Source organism: Anoplopoma fimbria, chromosome 7, assembly GCF_027596085.1.
Source record: "Anoplopoma fimbria isolate UVic2021 breed Golden Eagle Sablefish chromosome 7, Afim_UVic_2022, whole genome shotgun sequence".
In the NCBI taxonomy this organism is placed as follows: Eukaryota; Metazoa; Chordata; class Actinopteri; order Perciformes; family Anoplopomatidae; genus Anoplopoma; species Anoplopoma fimbria.
This window is the reverse complement of record NC_072455.1, coordinates 18,347,583-18,363,860: the sequence shown is the minus strand read 5'-3', so window position 1 is coordinate 18,363,860 and position 16,278 is coordinate 18,347,583. Positions and strand designations below refer to the sequence as shown.

The 16,278-nt window shown below is 40.4% G+C and overlaps 1 protein-coding gene across 1 annotated transcript in view; it reads right to left on the bottom strand.

The window, feature by feature from the left end:
• Positions 1-16,278, bottom strand: part of LOC129093563 (phospholipid-transporting ATPase ABCA1-like) — a 132,169-nt gene that overhangs the window by 38,236 nt on the left and 77,655 nt on the right. The window contains exons 32-38 of the mRNA XM_054601616.1: positions 14,705-14,799; positions 14,033-14,138; positions 11,229-11,303; positions 7,252-7,421; positions 3,064-3,241; positions 1,939-2,054; positions 604-748 (exon numbers count right to left, since the gene is read on the bottom strand). Of these exons, the coding sequence (XP_054457591.1) occupies positions 604-748; positions 1,939-2,054; positions 3,064-3,241; positions 7,252-7,421; positions 11,229-11,303; positions 14,033-14,138; positions 14,705-14,799 (885 nt within the window). The remainder of the gene's footprint in view (positions 1-603; positions 749-1,938; positions 2,055-3,063; positions 3,242-7,251; positions 7,422-11,228; positions 11,304-14,032; positions 14,139-14,704; positions 14,800-16,278) is intronic.

The following is a 16,278-nucleotide window of genomic DNA, read 5'->3' as shown; positions in this document are numbered from 1 at the left end:
TGTATAGTCAGAAAAGGCCAATTTCTCACCTTTCTTTTTTTTGAATGAAATGTCATTTAAATTCTAATCAAAAGTAAAATGACTGACAGTCAACATCCACCATTCTCGCTCCCTTTCTCTTCCTAAGCTCTCCATTACGTATGCAGCTCTTTTTTGGTGTCTTTGTCTTTTGATTCCCCTGAGAACGAAGCAGCTTGCAGTTAAAAACACTTTCTGAAAGATGGATGAGGAAAGTTCTCCGAAGACCCAATTCTCACCAAACGATTAAACATTAAAGAGAATAGGGAAAATAAGTCCTTTGAAAAATCCTTGAGAGGATAAAGGAAATAAATTAAAAGTTACACCAGGTGGGTACACACTTCACCCACATGCATATGGAAGCCTTTGCTTTGAAAAACACAGAGCGATTATCCATGATTAAAGTCGATTAGCCATCCACTGCTATAGCATCCAAATATATTTTTTATACAGCGATGGGAGGATGTCTGTGCCTGCTGTTTCACAGGAACTGTTCCTTCCACCATGTTGAAATTGTGCATATATGCAAGTCTCTTGTTCATTCCAGTATATGTATTTGTGCGTTTGTGTGTGGCAGCTACTTACATCATCATCAAAGAGCTCCATTACAAAGGTCGCGATGCTGCCGTTAATACCGATGAAGAGGTTGATGCAGGTCAGCACCACGTAGGCCGTGCTGGGCACGCTGAAGATGAAGGAGGCGGGGTACATCAAGGGGGTGATGGACCACCTACAGGAAACAACACACCGTCACCCAAACAGACCGAGAGGGCAAACAAGGATCCCCTGACATGATTTAGTAATACTACTGTAAAGACAAAGACAAAATTAAATTATACTTAGGAAACATAGCCTGAGGATTAACTCTAATTAAACTCAACACCAGTTTATGTGACAGAAGTTGCCAATTTACAATTCATAAACGCAGGTTACGAGGTAAAATTGTACAGTTTCATGGCATCACCAACCAGCCTCTTGTGATCATCTGCATGTTCAGTAAGTGCTCCATAAACTGCTGAACAATAAATGCCACCCATACTTGGCCTGCAGTAGTTAGGGTGCAGTATTGGAGGTAGTAGAAGTTAGGATCTGCTCTAAGTAATCACTGAAGTAGTAAAACAACAGCTTAATATTTCAAATAACATTTTATGAACGAGTTCAGTAGGATTATGGGCGTGCAGGCAGGAATAAAAAATCTTATTAACCACAGAAATTTCAGTGTTTAGTAATGTTTTATTTAAAGGTCAGTCTCCAAATCCCTTTTATACTTTTTTTTTTTTTTTTTTTTTTACCATTTTTGCGACCCTTTACTGTATGCTTCATGGTATGGCTGGTCATGTTGGGTGATAAACATTTCACACCTCATTAACATTTTGATTTACATTGGCTTTCACCTGGGAACTCACCACAATGACACGGTATCTACTATATATTAATCAGCTTAATTGGATGTGTTGCACATTTAGCCTGCAATACTACATAGCAGCAGTCACCCCTACATTTTATGTGAGTGGTTCAATATCTCAAAACTACAGGTGATGTACTATACAGATTTCATTTTGTCAGCCAAGAACTCATGTTACCCCTAATGCCTGTTAAAATATGCTAATTTCTCCCTATCTGCATTTTAATATTTGATTAAATACACCAAGTGTGGTTGCATTGTATCTTCCATAAAGTGCTCACACTAGCGGTTGCAGAAGAAATTATACAGTATGTGGTACTATTGAACAGTGTGGGAAAAAGGGAATCTACTAAAGAACCATCCATGATCCCAATGTCCAAAAAGGGATAACCCAACAACCCAAACTTTAACCAAATAATTGTAACCTGCTAACACTCATAAACTGACTAAAAATACAACTTGTTAAGACGAAATTGAAGGTGGCATTGGAAGTATTGAGTTTTTAATTCACTTACCCATACAAAATAAGCAGCAGAATCAAAGCAGGCAGGTTAGGAGGTGAAACGTAGGCTTTTTGTTGGAAGCAGAGGAAGATCACAATCACAATCAGGCACGGGATGATGTAGTTACACTGTCAGAACAAACAGAAACAAGCACACCAAAAAATAAGCAGCTACCCTCATTAGAAGTCAACGCCAGGGCATGATTAAGAAATACATTTATTTTCAAGGCATTAGTGACGGCTTGAAAACATTTTCAATCATTAACATTTTCCCCCCATCCAATTCTCGTGTTTGAGGCAAGTGGTCCAAATTATTTTGCCATTTTTTTCAACGAAGAACCTTATATAAAAACTGTTTTTACGAGCAGGTGTTCTATTGCCTTTGGCTGTAGAGCTCTTTAAAAACAAATCTACAGCTTTCCACTAGTGATGTAGTTAAGGACGTAGCATAGATAAAATGAATAGAATGTATCACGATACAATGATACATGTTTATTTACAATTCAAATAAAAAGTTTAACTGAAATATTGAGGGATTTTTCAACCTGGATTCCCTGTAATATCATCCTTTGATAGAGGCAGTAGACTAATGCAGATAGCTTCAGGCTAGACTCATTAGAGTGGCTCCTTAGGTGCATTTGTCTTCCACTCAGACAGCATTTATCCACCATAATGATGAGCGTCCTAGTGCCATTTCTTTACCAAAGGTACCTGATAAAATGTTTACTCCCATTATGCCTCAGGGAAACTGTCAGTGAGCCTGTTGAGTGTAACCTGCGGGGGCAGCCGCCGTCGATAATTACGCCTCAGCCAATAACTGTTGCTCTGGGGAATCTTTTCTTCCCAGAAGCCAGCGGTGTCAAAGCTACATTATCAATTACAGTGAATGGGCATTTTTTTTTGTTACATACAGCCTTAGGTGGATAAAAATCTGCTGGATAGTACAGCAGAAACTAGGGTAAATTGAGGCCTACGGCACTGGAAGCAGAGTCGGATGAGTTGCATCATCATGCATATCTGGTTGCTTTGATCACAATTTTATTAAGCATGTAAATAAATGGCAATGCTAAATGTTGTACCTCAAGAAGTTATGATCAATTAAGAGGTGATAAAGCAGCCTGTTGAAGCTGATTCTTACCATGTCCCAGGCAAAATTGGCCAGCCAGTAGACGGCTGGGTTTACTCCACTGACAAATTGCAGATGCTTGGCTTTGTTCACCCTCTCTTGGATGAGGAAGAGGACAAAGCTGGCAGGGATGAAGGACATGGCAAAGATAACGCAGATGGACACCACCACGTCAGTCGAGGTTGTGGCCCTGTGATTGATTGGGGCACAGCAAACAGGAAGTTGAGTGGCAAGCTTTTAGTGTGTACCAGGAGACTGAAAATGAAACACCCAAATAGGAGCAGAGATGTCATATTTAAACTCTCAATGAATGTTTAATTTCTGTGAAGACTCTGACAGAAATGTATTTTGGCTCTGAAAATATCCTTTTTGATGAGAACAAAGAAGGCCAGGAAGAGGGAAATTATTTCATTACAACGCAGGTAAATTGGATGATCGTGTTGTTTCCACCCGTGTTAACATCTGCTAAAATATGTAAGATGTTACCTCAGGCTACTGAATGTTGCTTTGGATCAAACTGTAGACATGGATTGCAATATGAAATATCTTTATGAAATATAGAACTTAACTCAACTGAAATCTTTATCAAATGGTCTCATGCTTTCAATGCAAGTGACAAAAGCTCTAGTGTTCATTTTAATGAATAATAGTAATACACTTAATTTATAAAGCACCTTTCAAAACACTGTTACAGAGTGCTTAACAATATAAACAGAACACATTTAAAAAACAAAGACTGATGCATAAAAACAGAGCAGGTAAAACAAACTAAAATGTCATAAAACGCAAATAAAATCACAGAAAGGTGTTTTTTTAAAGTGATTTAAAAGACGAGACAGAGAAAGCAACCCTAATCTCCTCAGGCAGGTAAAAAACTCAATGTATGAATCTGGATCTTGGTACAACAAGGAACGATATAACTGAGGAGGTCAAGGTGTGGGACATAGGGCAATATGAGATTTGATAGATAGCTTGGGGCAAAGTCTCTCAGGGCTTTGTACATTATCAATAATATCTTCAAATCAATTCTAAAAGCAACAGGTAGCCAGTGTAAGGAACCAAGGATCTGTGAAATGTGTTCATGTTTAAAGTCTAAATCCTAGCAGCAGAGTATTGGATGAACCGAAGGCGGGAGAGGGATTTTTTGCTGATGCCAGAGAGCAAGTAGTTGCAGTCGTCTAATCTACTAGTTATAAAGCCGTGGATAACGGTTTCTATGACTTCCTAACTACCACTTCTAAGGGCATACTGGTTCTTTTTTGTTAAATTTCAGTGGGGGGACTAATTATTACTGTATCCCAAAGCATTCACATGTACCTCCTCTAGCAAAAAGACCAAGAAAGCTGGTGTAGGTGAGAAAAATAGAAAAAGGTTACTGTGCTGTGCTTCGGAGAAAGTGTACCCACAATTCTACAGGCTCATTTCCTGTAATGCAAAATTATTATTTTGCAATATTAAGCATTTAAACTCATTTTGTTACACCTACAGAAATGTTCTATAACACTTCTGAAAAAACATGTTTCAGGTAGGTGTCGGTGTTAATGACTTCATTAGACATTTGCGCTACATACATTAATGGAAAGCACTTAAAATCAGTTTATATATAAATTAAAAAGGCTTGTTACGATCATAAGCCTTCTGAAACCATGATAGGTCCACCTAATTTAATTTGTATCTCCAGGTAAAGATAATATAGGAGCAGATTTCAAAGTCTTCACCAGACTTTTTAAACGCAACAGTGTCCTTCTTTCATGTTGGAAACAAATTGTGCCTTTCCCCTCCAAGACGTTGACCTTCGTTTCACTGTCGTATATATCCTCATTTATGCCACCCTAGCTTTGAGAATGTCCTCCGTCGCGTCTGCTCAATTAGCATTGGATAACGCTGTGCTGGATTCTTTAAACCCCCACCGTCATCCTCACCTTCGGCCTTCCATAATCTCTCACCCAATTTCCTGCTGTGTAATTAGCATATTAAATAACTTTCCCCTGTGTGGCTACATGGCTGTATTTATCATTGGCAACCAGGTGCAATTAAAACTTATAAATATGAGGTAATATACCACAGTGGGTGCCGGCCCACATTTCAGAAGGTTTCAAGGGCTATGTGCTCTGGTTGGGTGGTTTGATAATGAAGGGGACAATGCTGTGAATGATCTAACCCTGAATGCTTGAAGCTGGTTAATTGCTGTGAAGAAGAGGACAAGCAATCTGCTAATTAACTAATAATGGGAGAGCAAGAAAGACGAGCAGAGGGAGTACAGCTTTACAGGATCTATTGCTTTCCTTTAGGTTTTTTTTTAATGACAAGGGCTGCAGGGCACAGCCTTAAATGTTAAAGCGTAGGGCGGCTGAAAGCATGAGATAATTATCAAATCTGAAGCTCCTGGCCAAACATTCAGGTTGTCATTTTTATTATACAGTATTATGCAGATAACATAGAGAACCATTTCAATTTTGATAGAAGCATATTACAATAAATTTGGTAGCTCAGCCGCATAGGGTTTTTAAATGGGATATTTCTTTGCAGACAGCGTGCACGAGTCAGAAACAATATTAATTTGCCGAGTGTAACCAAATTACACTTCAAATTCAACCGGGGCGAAGTTTTTTTGTCAGTTGCCAAATTGATATTCCTGAGCAATTAAGAAGTGATACATACTCCGTATCTCCATAATGAAATGGTGCCAAAGTCTGACATTTCTGTAAATGATTGAATTGGAAGGTCCTGTTTTATTTCCATAGGTTTTTGCATCACCTTTCTTTCAATTTGCTTACGTTCACAATTTTAATTGTTCATGACATTAGTTGCATTGAGGGCACAACAGAGGGGATGGTCACTTCAAATTAGATGGCGCAGTGCAATTTTTGTGTTAAAATTCTGGTGGGGTAACAAGTCATCGATTTCATTGGAGTTATTATCCATAGACAGCTCAATCAATTGTCTCTCGATGACATCAATAGGTGTTTATTCAAAATATAAATTCATCTTTAAAACCAATCCAAAAAAGTCTATCCCTGAAAACATCATCACTCATCATATCATTTTTCACATAACACATTGTAATCTGATCCAATGTTCATATGAAAAATTTGAAGTGGAGCTTCAAACAGCTTAATTCCACATTGCTTAGTCATCTGCTCGAGAAGTATCTGCCCTTTTTCACACTCTCATCTGCAACCTGCACACTAATTCAACAGTAAAGAAGTGTCCAAGCCTATCTGGAAATCATAGTTCATAAATTCTAGTCCTCACACTCTGCACAGACAAGTAGAGAGGAAAAGAGGCTCATCTTGAATCTATGGTAGGCAGGCCATCGTAATTATCTCCTAACTATGCCGCAGTCTCCCTCTCTAACTCAGGGCTGTCGTCGGCACCTGATCGCTACATAAATACCTGAGGATTGGGCTGGAGCGACGGTGGAGTACGGAATAAAACTGCTACTATGTGGTGATTGGTAGCAGCCACTGGATCGACTTTATAATGTCAGGAGTTGTGGCTATGGCACTGTACAGCAATTTGCTGCAGTTTGATGTAATCCAATTTCTTTCCTTCAAAAATTGCGGATCAAAATCTCTGAACAGATTCAATGCATAATATCAACAACTGAGGAATAGACATCAGCTCAAAAGAACTGGTAACAATCAGAAAACAGTACACAGTACGCATAGAACTGTTAGATCCATATGTTGTGATTTAGCACGTCATTAATCTCTGACTCTCATGGGGAGCTGCTCTGCTGCTAGCCCTGGGATAAAGCAGAAAAAAGGGGTATATCCTCATAAAGGGCTCATACAAATCCCTCATCTATCTATCTGTCTTACGCTTCCCATTGTATTACTCATCTGTTCTCCCTTTGTCTGTGCTGTCGCTGCCTTTCTTTCTCCCACTCCATTGCGCTGTCCCTCTCACTCTGCTTTATCTCACTCAGCACCCCAGTCACCATCAGTCTCTCTCCTCTGCATCTCATGATGTATTGTTAGAATTTTTTTCTATCAATTTAGATTTGAAATGTTAAATCCCATATTTAGTATTTCCTTCCTAACCAGTTTTCTCTGACCTGGACCAGTAGGAGGCACATGTGATGTATTAATGACTATCAGCAAGGAATTTTCAAGCTTTGCTCCACAAGGGCAGAGCATGATCTACCCTTTAACCTTTCTTTTTTTTTTGTTGGGTTTTTTCGGTCCGATGACTTACATGGCCACGTAGGAGAGCTGCTGCTTGGTGAGGTTGAGGGGGTGATTGGACACAGAGATGCCATACTTGCTGGGATCCTGTCCGACCGGCAGATTTCCCCTCAGGATGGCGTTGTTTGCCACACCGAGGAAGGACGCCATGCCATGCCATGCCTTGTTGTAGAACCACACCTGCAGCGGTAGAGACAAGCATTAACACTGAGAACAGCATGTACCCTAGAGGCTTTGTGCTAGCTTCAGATGTCTCCAACAGTAACAATAACATCTAACATGGATTCATTTGAACGTGGACAAATGACTGAGAAAGATTTCCCATGCAGGTTATTCAAAAATATATATTCTGAGATTGATTTCTTGATCAAAAAGTTAATAAAGACATTTGAAACCTGACCTGCGTTGTCCCATTTTTTTTTAGCAATACTGAGTCGCAGCTCAGGTCATCTCAGTTTACTAAAAGACTTGATTTTCTGGCTCTATTTTAGCTTTCATGGAAATCTGACTAGCCAGACAAGTAGCCCAGAAAATTTCAAAAGAATCGTTCGACAGTTTTAAACCTGGGTTGTCACAAATAGCTTTTGAGAAGGGCTCTTAACACCTCTGTGCCACCATTACGGCAACAAAAAGCATGTAGAATCACCTATAAAACCTTGTTTTTTCACAGCTGACAAAATGGAGGACACATTGCCAGTGACCAGTTGCAGTTGCCATTTGAAGATACACCAAGGCTCTTGTGCATTCTTGTACAACAGTGCTATGTCCAGTACAGTATTGCATTATGGTTGGGCTACTGTGAATCGACCCATATATTTTTGCCCTGTATTTGTGTGTTTCTGTCTTTGTGTCTCGTAACGATTAGAGTAAGTGATACAATTGATTTCTGTCAACTCAGTACACACAAGGCAGTCTGAATAGAGAGGGGTCAAATAATCAGTCAAACATGTTTCGGGGGCAACGTACTGATCTATGAGAATAAGCAATTGAGCTGACAAACATTTCTTTTCCATTCAACAGAAGATAAAAGGCCTACAATAAATGCCAAATCCCAATGTGGCATGGCATGCTAGCTGCAGAGACAGAGTAAAAAACATTTTTGCACACTTTCTTTTGAATGTAAGTGATTCTCTGAGTCTGTGGCTGCTGGGGTGAAGAAGAAAAAGAATGGATGATGGAGAGTGGGAGTGAGAGGACTCCCCACTGTTAGTGCAGCGCTAATTAAGAGTGGATGGTGGTTGAGTGTCAGCCTAACATAACACTGCATCACAGAGGAGGATATGAAGTACACACACACACACACACACACACACACACACACACACACACACACACACACACACACACACACACACACACACACACACACACACACACACACACACACACACACACACAGATGTGAACGCACACACACACTATTGCCTCTTCTCTCTGTGCTCGCTGTATCGACCAAAATTGATATTATTTCCACGATCATATTTTCTTCCGCCTGTAGTTTCTGAAAGGTCTGCAGCTAAAATATCATTTGATGTATTCAAGATAAGTAGAGAGGTAAGCGCACAAGCTTGTCTGCTAAATGCATGAGGGCGGTTTTGGGGGAGTGAAAAGATACAGTATAATGGCAACCCAAATTGCATTTCCACTTCTGAAACTTTAAACTTCAACCTATTTTTGGGAAGGAGCAAAACTCAGTACATTAGCCCTGAGATATTTGTATGAGACATTCACTTCAACATAAATGAAGGTTTTATGAAGGTAAACAGAGTGAACTGCTGTGTGTCACGGCACTGTGCTCAGATGTGGCGCTTTTCAGAGGCGTGGGATTTATCAATATTTCAGACCTTCATGAAGTGCTTCTAACATCTGATCATGTGGTCAGTTACAGTTGACTATTGAATGTAAAGTTGAGTGTAGTGCCTTTTGAAAACCTGCCTGTTCAGAACGGGCTGACTGCTCTGCCTGTGGTGTTGCTGCTTTCGCCTTTTTCGATAACCGCTCATACAAAGAACTTCACACTCAACACTGCTCGGCGGCTGTGGCGTAGTGGAGAGCAAGGTAGTTCTCCAATCAGAGGATCGGTGGTTCGATACCCGGCTTCGGCAGTCGATGTTGACTGCCCAAGTTGCTCCCGAAGGCTTGCCATCGGTGTGGACTGGATGTTGCATGAATGTTAGTTAGAGTCTGATGGTGACACCTTGCATGGTAGCCTGTCATCAGTGTGTGAATGGGTGAATGATATGTAATATACTACTGATTGTAAGTTGCTTTGGATAAAAGCGTCTGCTAAATGACTGTAATGCTTAATGCTAATGCTCTTTCTTAGTTCCTCAGCAAAACACCTGTCAAGACATAGTCTCATAGTTGCAGCTAATTGCTGTGGCAGACTGAACCGACCCTAAACTAAAAGGGCCTTTAGATATGAAAGGTATTACTAATTTAACTCATCGTACTTCTTACTGTATACTGTATACTTCTTACTGTGTACTTCTAGTTCTGAGGAAAACATTGTATTACTACATTGACCTGACAGAGAAATGTTAAAGAATAATGCATTATTATTCATTAAGCTATCCAGCGTCATATAAGAATTTAACATTCCACATTGAATAGACTTTTTTAACTAGAGGTACATTGTGCTGATAATGCCTCTCTTTCACTAGTTACTTTACGTTAACATTTGAACGCAGGATGTTTACTGTGGGGTTTTGAGCTTTGAGTACATTTTCTAACACTGCCAATACCAACATTCCGAGTAAGAGAAATTGTGGTAAGTAAAGCAAGACGCACTGACTCTGTCTCTGAAAAATAATTGGTTTTCACAGGAGAAACACCAGGGGCAGACTTTACCGGTGAGAAAGGCACTGCAACTCAATATTCATTTAACTACTCAGCATTATAATTTGAATGCTCGACCTTGAACAGATGTTAAATATATTTAAGTACATTGAGCTGAAAATGCCTCTCTTTCACTCTTCCCACTCGCACATACAGTACATACGCACATCAGATTTCAAGTAAAAATGTGAATGTAGGACTTCTACTGTGCAGTTTTGCAATGTACATCTACTTCAGAAGACTACTTTGAGTACTGTTAATAAACGTACTAAAATCCCTGAAGCTCTGCCCCTGTTCTATTCTGAGTGTATTAATATTGAACGGGTCGGATGTCCAAATAAAACAAAAGCACTCCAGCAGGTCCCCACTAAAGATACAGGTGTGAAGTTGGATGAGCAGTTCTCGAGATATGCAAATATCATACACACAGAGAGACAGACAGACAGACAGACAGAGATTCCTTGCTTTATAGATAGATGCAGCGTGTGAGATTTGGCACCATCTAGCGGACAGATTACAGATTGGACACAACTAAAACTTCTCCTTGTGCCAAGCATGTCGGAGAACTACGGTGGACGACAAGAAAACGAGGCTGGCCCTATCTAGAGCCAGTGTTTGGTTTGTCTGTTCTGGGCTACTGTAGAGACATGGCAGCTCGCTCCATGTAAAAGACCTGATCCATATCTTAATATAAACTGCTCATTCTAAGGTTGTAATTTACAATTATTGGTTACAATTCTTATTTTAAATCAATTACAGCTTGGAAAAACAATGTTATGACTATTATATTCTCTACAAAGGTAAAGGACACAGTCTTTGCATTAATAGACTAAACCACCATGCCGTATTTTACCTTTACATAAATCTACTCATAAAGCAAAGATGTCATTATTAAACCATCCACTCCTGACTTTAGATTTTGGTTTCTTTATTAAGTAAATTGCACAAGTAGAAAGTTAAGTAGACACATTTTAGGTGGGTATGCACTTTGACTGTCTCTGCCTATATCCCGTTTCTCTTAATCACCAGCGTTCCTCCCTAAAAATCTGAACTGCACCTGCCTAATTTCCCCTCAGAGGTCATTAAACTTTAATCTCGACATAATCTCAAACGGTAGAGCAGAGAGGCGCACCGCAATTAATATATTACCTTTAGGTTGTCCCTGGTTCCCAGCTTCTTCAGCAGCGTCTCAGCCTTCTGGAAGATCTGGTCAGTCACATTATCCTAATGAAGATGAGGAAAACAAGAGCTGGAGATTTAATTGGATACAGTTGGAAAAACACCACTGCTCTTTGAAATGCAAAGCATGAGGCAGAGGGAGACAAGAATTAAGACTTCCCGGGAGCACGGGAGTGTGCTGAGACACTTGTTTTCCTCAGACTTGGGAGAAATGTGCTCCACTCGTGTTGCATGTGAAATGAGCCCTGGGATGAGGGCTTGAGATGACAGGCGGCTTCCAAAGTGTCATGTTGATACCATGCTGTTCAGCCCGACCGTAAGAGCACTGAGCACATTACATATGTGATATAAATGCAAATGGCCCTCCTGTTGGACCCTGCCTTTATAAGGGCGTGGGGGGTGGATGTGGCATGGGGGTGAGGAGTGGTCGGCGGAGGAAAAGTGCAGGTGACATCTTGGGAGAGAGGTGGGGGGTAGACAAAATGAGAGGAGAAAGATCAAGAAAGACATCCCAAGAATGCAGGAGGGTGCTCAGGTGCAAGTGCTTGTCTGCTCTGAGTGAGAGTGGAAAGGAATGTAACCAAAGATATCTCAAGCCCCCAAGACAGTTACCCAAGGGCAAGGGACCATCATACCACTTATGTTCTCCTTTCTTTCTACCCCACAATCCTTCACTCAGCCAATTGTAATACACATCATGACATTCTCAGAATTTTGGAACATGTCAATAGTTTATAAAGGGCTTTTTATTTGCCCTGCCATAAATCCAGTATGTTTTAAGCAACGTAGCATAAACCCTTCATCACTTTCCATGACACTGTGTAAAAGCTGAAAAAAATAAAAATAAAACGCCCCTATCAAAGAGTATTTGTGTTTAATGACATCAACTCTGCTCCAAGACATTACCTATTTGTACATAGGTAATGTACATCCTATCTCACTCCGGTTTGCATTGTGCCAAGCAGCAACGGGCAGTGCCATTAGGCGGCCTTACTGAGGATTAGCGGTGACTGAAACGAGATGAGAAGTGGGCCAGCAGCTGCCTGGGTCTAATCCTTGACAAACTCCTCCCCGCTCAAGGACAATGACAAGGCTGGTTTAGCCGGCGGACCTGCCCGTGCCACGGCTAACGACACAGCAATAAAGCCACTCGAGTATGTGGTGACTTTCTTGGCTTGTATTCCGAAGTGGCCGGCACAGTTCAGTGGTCAAGTGCTCTGGGGGACTGACTGGTCATACGGTCTTTGGGACAGTGTGTTAGTATGCGTGTCTGGGTGTAGGTTTGTGTGTGTTTGGATTAAGAACTTGCCAGGAAGGAGTTCATGGTTTACTAAAATAGGGGCTTATTTCTCTGAATAATATAAATTATTTAAAAAAATGTTGTTTGAGAAAGTTACCATAGATTACAGGGAGCAGTAGTGACTTTAATATCATCTACATAACACACATTTTGAGATACAATATTTGGGCTTAATTATACAATTTCCAGCACATAGACTTTCTTGTTCTCATCGTTCCCGTCACTTCTTTCAACACCAAACCCTATTTCTAGCTGCTAGACACAGGAAATGCAATTAAACTGGAGTTTCAGAGCCCACTTCCCAGCCTGCACAGGTGGCTCAGAGTGCAAAAACACACTACCTCCCGTTACCGTCTCACATCACAAAGCCTGCAGAGCAGAAGAGAGCCAGACATTTCCCAAGGACAGTGGAGCATTTTAATAACACGGAATGCAGAGCTGGGACGGCTAATACCCGGCCATTAGGGTTACATCATCTCTGCCGCACAAATTAAAGTCACATTAGCGTTGTGATCCAGGAGAAAGAAAAGGGAGTCCGTGTAGGGATGAGACCGGAGACGCCGGAGGGCAAAGCAATATGCTGATCACAAAGTAGTTTGAGAGTCCAAAAAATTTGAAATGTTAATGAGAGACTGTGTGTGTACGCATGAGAGAGATACAAGGAGGGGACAAGTACGTTGGCATGCAGTTCAAGAAAAACAGTGCCTAGGTAAAACTGTAGGAATGTTTATACGTGAATTGAATTGAGGTGAAGGTTGTTAAAGTTAAAAAAAATACAAGAGCAAAAAGGTTTGCAGGATTGTGTGTGATTGTGTGTGTTCTTGTGCAGTGAAGACCCAGATTCTTCGATTTATTCAAGGCAATCATAGCCTGTTGCCATGGACACTCAACAGAATGAATTTGAAGAATCTAGCCCTCCTCTCCTGTTTGCTTTCATTCTTTTCTTGTCAATCGTTCAAGACTACAGCAGGGTCCAAAAGTCCCCAACAAATACCATCACCTGTACCCAAGATACAAAGCTAACTGAACAAAGAACTCCAAGCTCCAATTAGGGGCAGCTCCCTCAGAGAGCAACCGGCAAACCGCAGAATTAACAGGATGAAATCTGTTTCGAAACCACTTCTTCAGGCGCAAAACAAAATAGCTGAAGCATTTAGTGTTAGAGAAAGACTTTCAATGCAACAGAACGACCAACAGACATTGCCAGCCTTAGATTCTGCCGACATGGCTGAGAAATCTCAAGTGGCATGTAAAAACTTTAAAGTTGTATAATCTTAACTGAAGATAAAATGTGTTTTTGTGGTTTCAGACAACATAGGACCGTATAAAAAACTAAAATGATAATTTCACTCTGGTGACTTGAGGGAGGTTTTATCCTTCTAAGGTGATGCGTTGCAGATAAACAAATAGAGTACTCAAATAATGCTGTGGTATCAACAAGTTTGACTTGCAAGTGCCAATATTTATTACATACCTGAAAGGAACTGAATAGGTCTGTTAGATCCCTGAATGAAGCTTCGATTTCTGCCTCGCTCAGACGGACTTGGGAGTTGATGCCTCCGACGGAGATGCCTCCGTACCTGGAGTGGTGGAAAAAAGCAGGAGAGGGAGGTTCAGGTGGAGGTAAGGGCATGTGAGTAATGTCAAGGATACACACACACACCAATGAAATACAGGCTTTGTGGGAAAGCATATATTACAGTGGAAATATGGATATGGACAAACATAACCATGTAGTAGTTTGGCTCTCTTTGTGACAAGAAAAAAACAACAACCCAAAACCAAAGTTAGAGTGATCAAAGAATAAAATATGTGAATGCACTGTGATACAGCGATTTTTAAAACCTTAAAAGCCGCAGCATATTCAAACTAGAATTACGGCCTCTGGGTTGTTAGTTGCAGTTTACGTCCATGTCCGTCTAAAACCTTATATTGTCATAATTAACACATACATTTTTGAGTTTTGGCAAAAAAAAATTGTTCAGAGTGACCTTCATCTTTGACCACAAAAATTCGAATCAGTGCATACTTCAGATATCATGTTTACACGAATGGGACATACATGTATGAGAACAGGCAACCCGAAAACAAAATAAAAACTCTAGAGAACAGTTGATATTCACAAATGTCGAATGACAAATATTACCTTGTTTTACCCGAGCGTTCAAAAGTCTTGACCAAGAAGTCTGTCATGTTCCGTCCAGTTAGATCCAACAATGTGTCTGTTGTGTTCTGAATCCTCTGTTGGAAAGAGAAAAAACAAAAACAAAAAGTTGAAATGTTGGAACTCGAAAAATAAATCAACGATATTGGTTTGCCATTTGTTATTTTTGTAATAGTGACCTTGAGGTTAAACCTACATAATTGATTTTTGGGGCACTTGGTAGCACAACAAGCTGTAAACACACAACTGACATAGTATCACCTTATGGGGTTGATATATCACCTTATTTACACATCCAGCAGATACAGAGCAACATTAGAATTCAGTCGTGTTTCTGGCAGCATGATAAATGTTACGCCAAGATTCACCCTCATTTTAGCCCTCTTTTGGTTTCCGTCAACTCCTGAGAAAAAATATCTGTCTCTAAAGGACGACTCGCTACACTAACTTTGTCTGCTAATGTTGCTGGAAATTGATCAGAGATTTTCGTTGAAACAGCTGCCTCCTGCTGCTGAAAACGATGTATGAGAGCTATGAACCAAACATAGCAGTTGCTGACTTTGAAACCAAAACAATAGGTTGAGAGATTCCAAAATGCCCGATAATGTTACACTTTTTACATTATACAAAGTCAAATAATCCAATGTTATTACAAATTATTGCTCGGAGCAGCTTTAAGTTCAAGATGCAGTAGATTGTTTCAAAACTTTTTCACAAATTCTGAAAATGCAAAGCCATTCTGAAGATAATGAGTGGGGATGCATGACTTCCATGCAAAAAAAGGTGCAACACTGTTTCTTTTACCTGTGGAAAGATTTTTAAACCTTTGCATATACTAAAGCACTTAACTGTGGCTGTAGTGTAGCATCATGAGCAGAAAGGTTGACCGCAGAGACTCTCTGCAGGCACAACTGCTCAGCCACCCATGTAGATGTTAAATCAACAAAACTTAAAACAGAAAGAGCATTTTGTAGATGATATCTGTTCGCAGTAGTATCGAACATATTTTCCTTATCATTATAGTCAATTATAGCTGGCTATGGGAGGCCTGGCTGAAATCTAGACCCCCAGCCAATGCTGTGTCTAATGTCAAATAACCCTAATTAGATGCCCTTCTGTGGATAAATGGGTACATTCAAACATCCAATTAAGGGAGGGTAGAACACACCACCCTGAATGCACTCCACCATGCGTAGACTGATACTTCCCAGTGCGCACACAGTCCTGCCGACACCAAGCTGCTTTAGCCTTGCTTACTCAGAGAGGCAACGCAATGCTAATTAGCAGAGTGATCCATGATAAAAGAATTGAGACCCCCGACTGCAAGGCAATTTACAAACGTACCCCCTAGTTATGCTGGTTATCTATCCTTCTGTACAAACAGCTTGATGTGCAAGCTTTGGGTAAGCATAGTGTGTTGTTGTTTTTTTTAACCTTTGTGCGTAGACCAATTCTTTATCACATATAACATCTAGTAGATACATGGCACACGGCACGGCAGTGTCGTGGGGTATAGATGTAGCATTTAAGCAAAAAGAAGAGATGAGGATATGCCG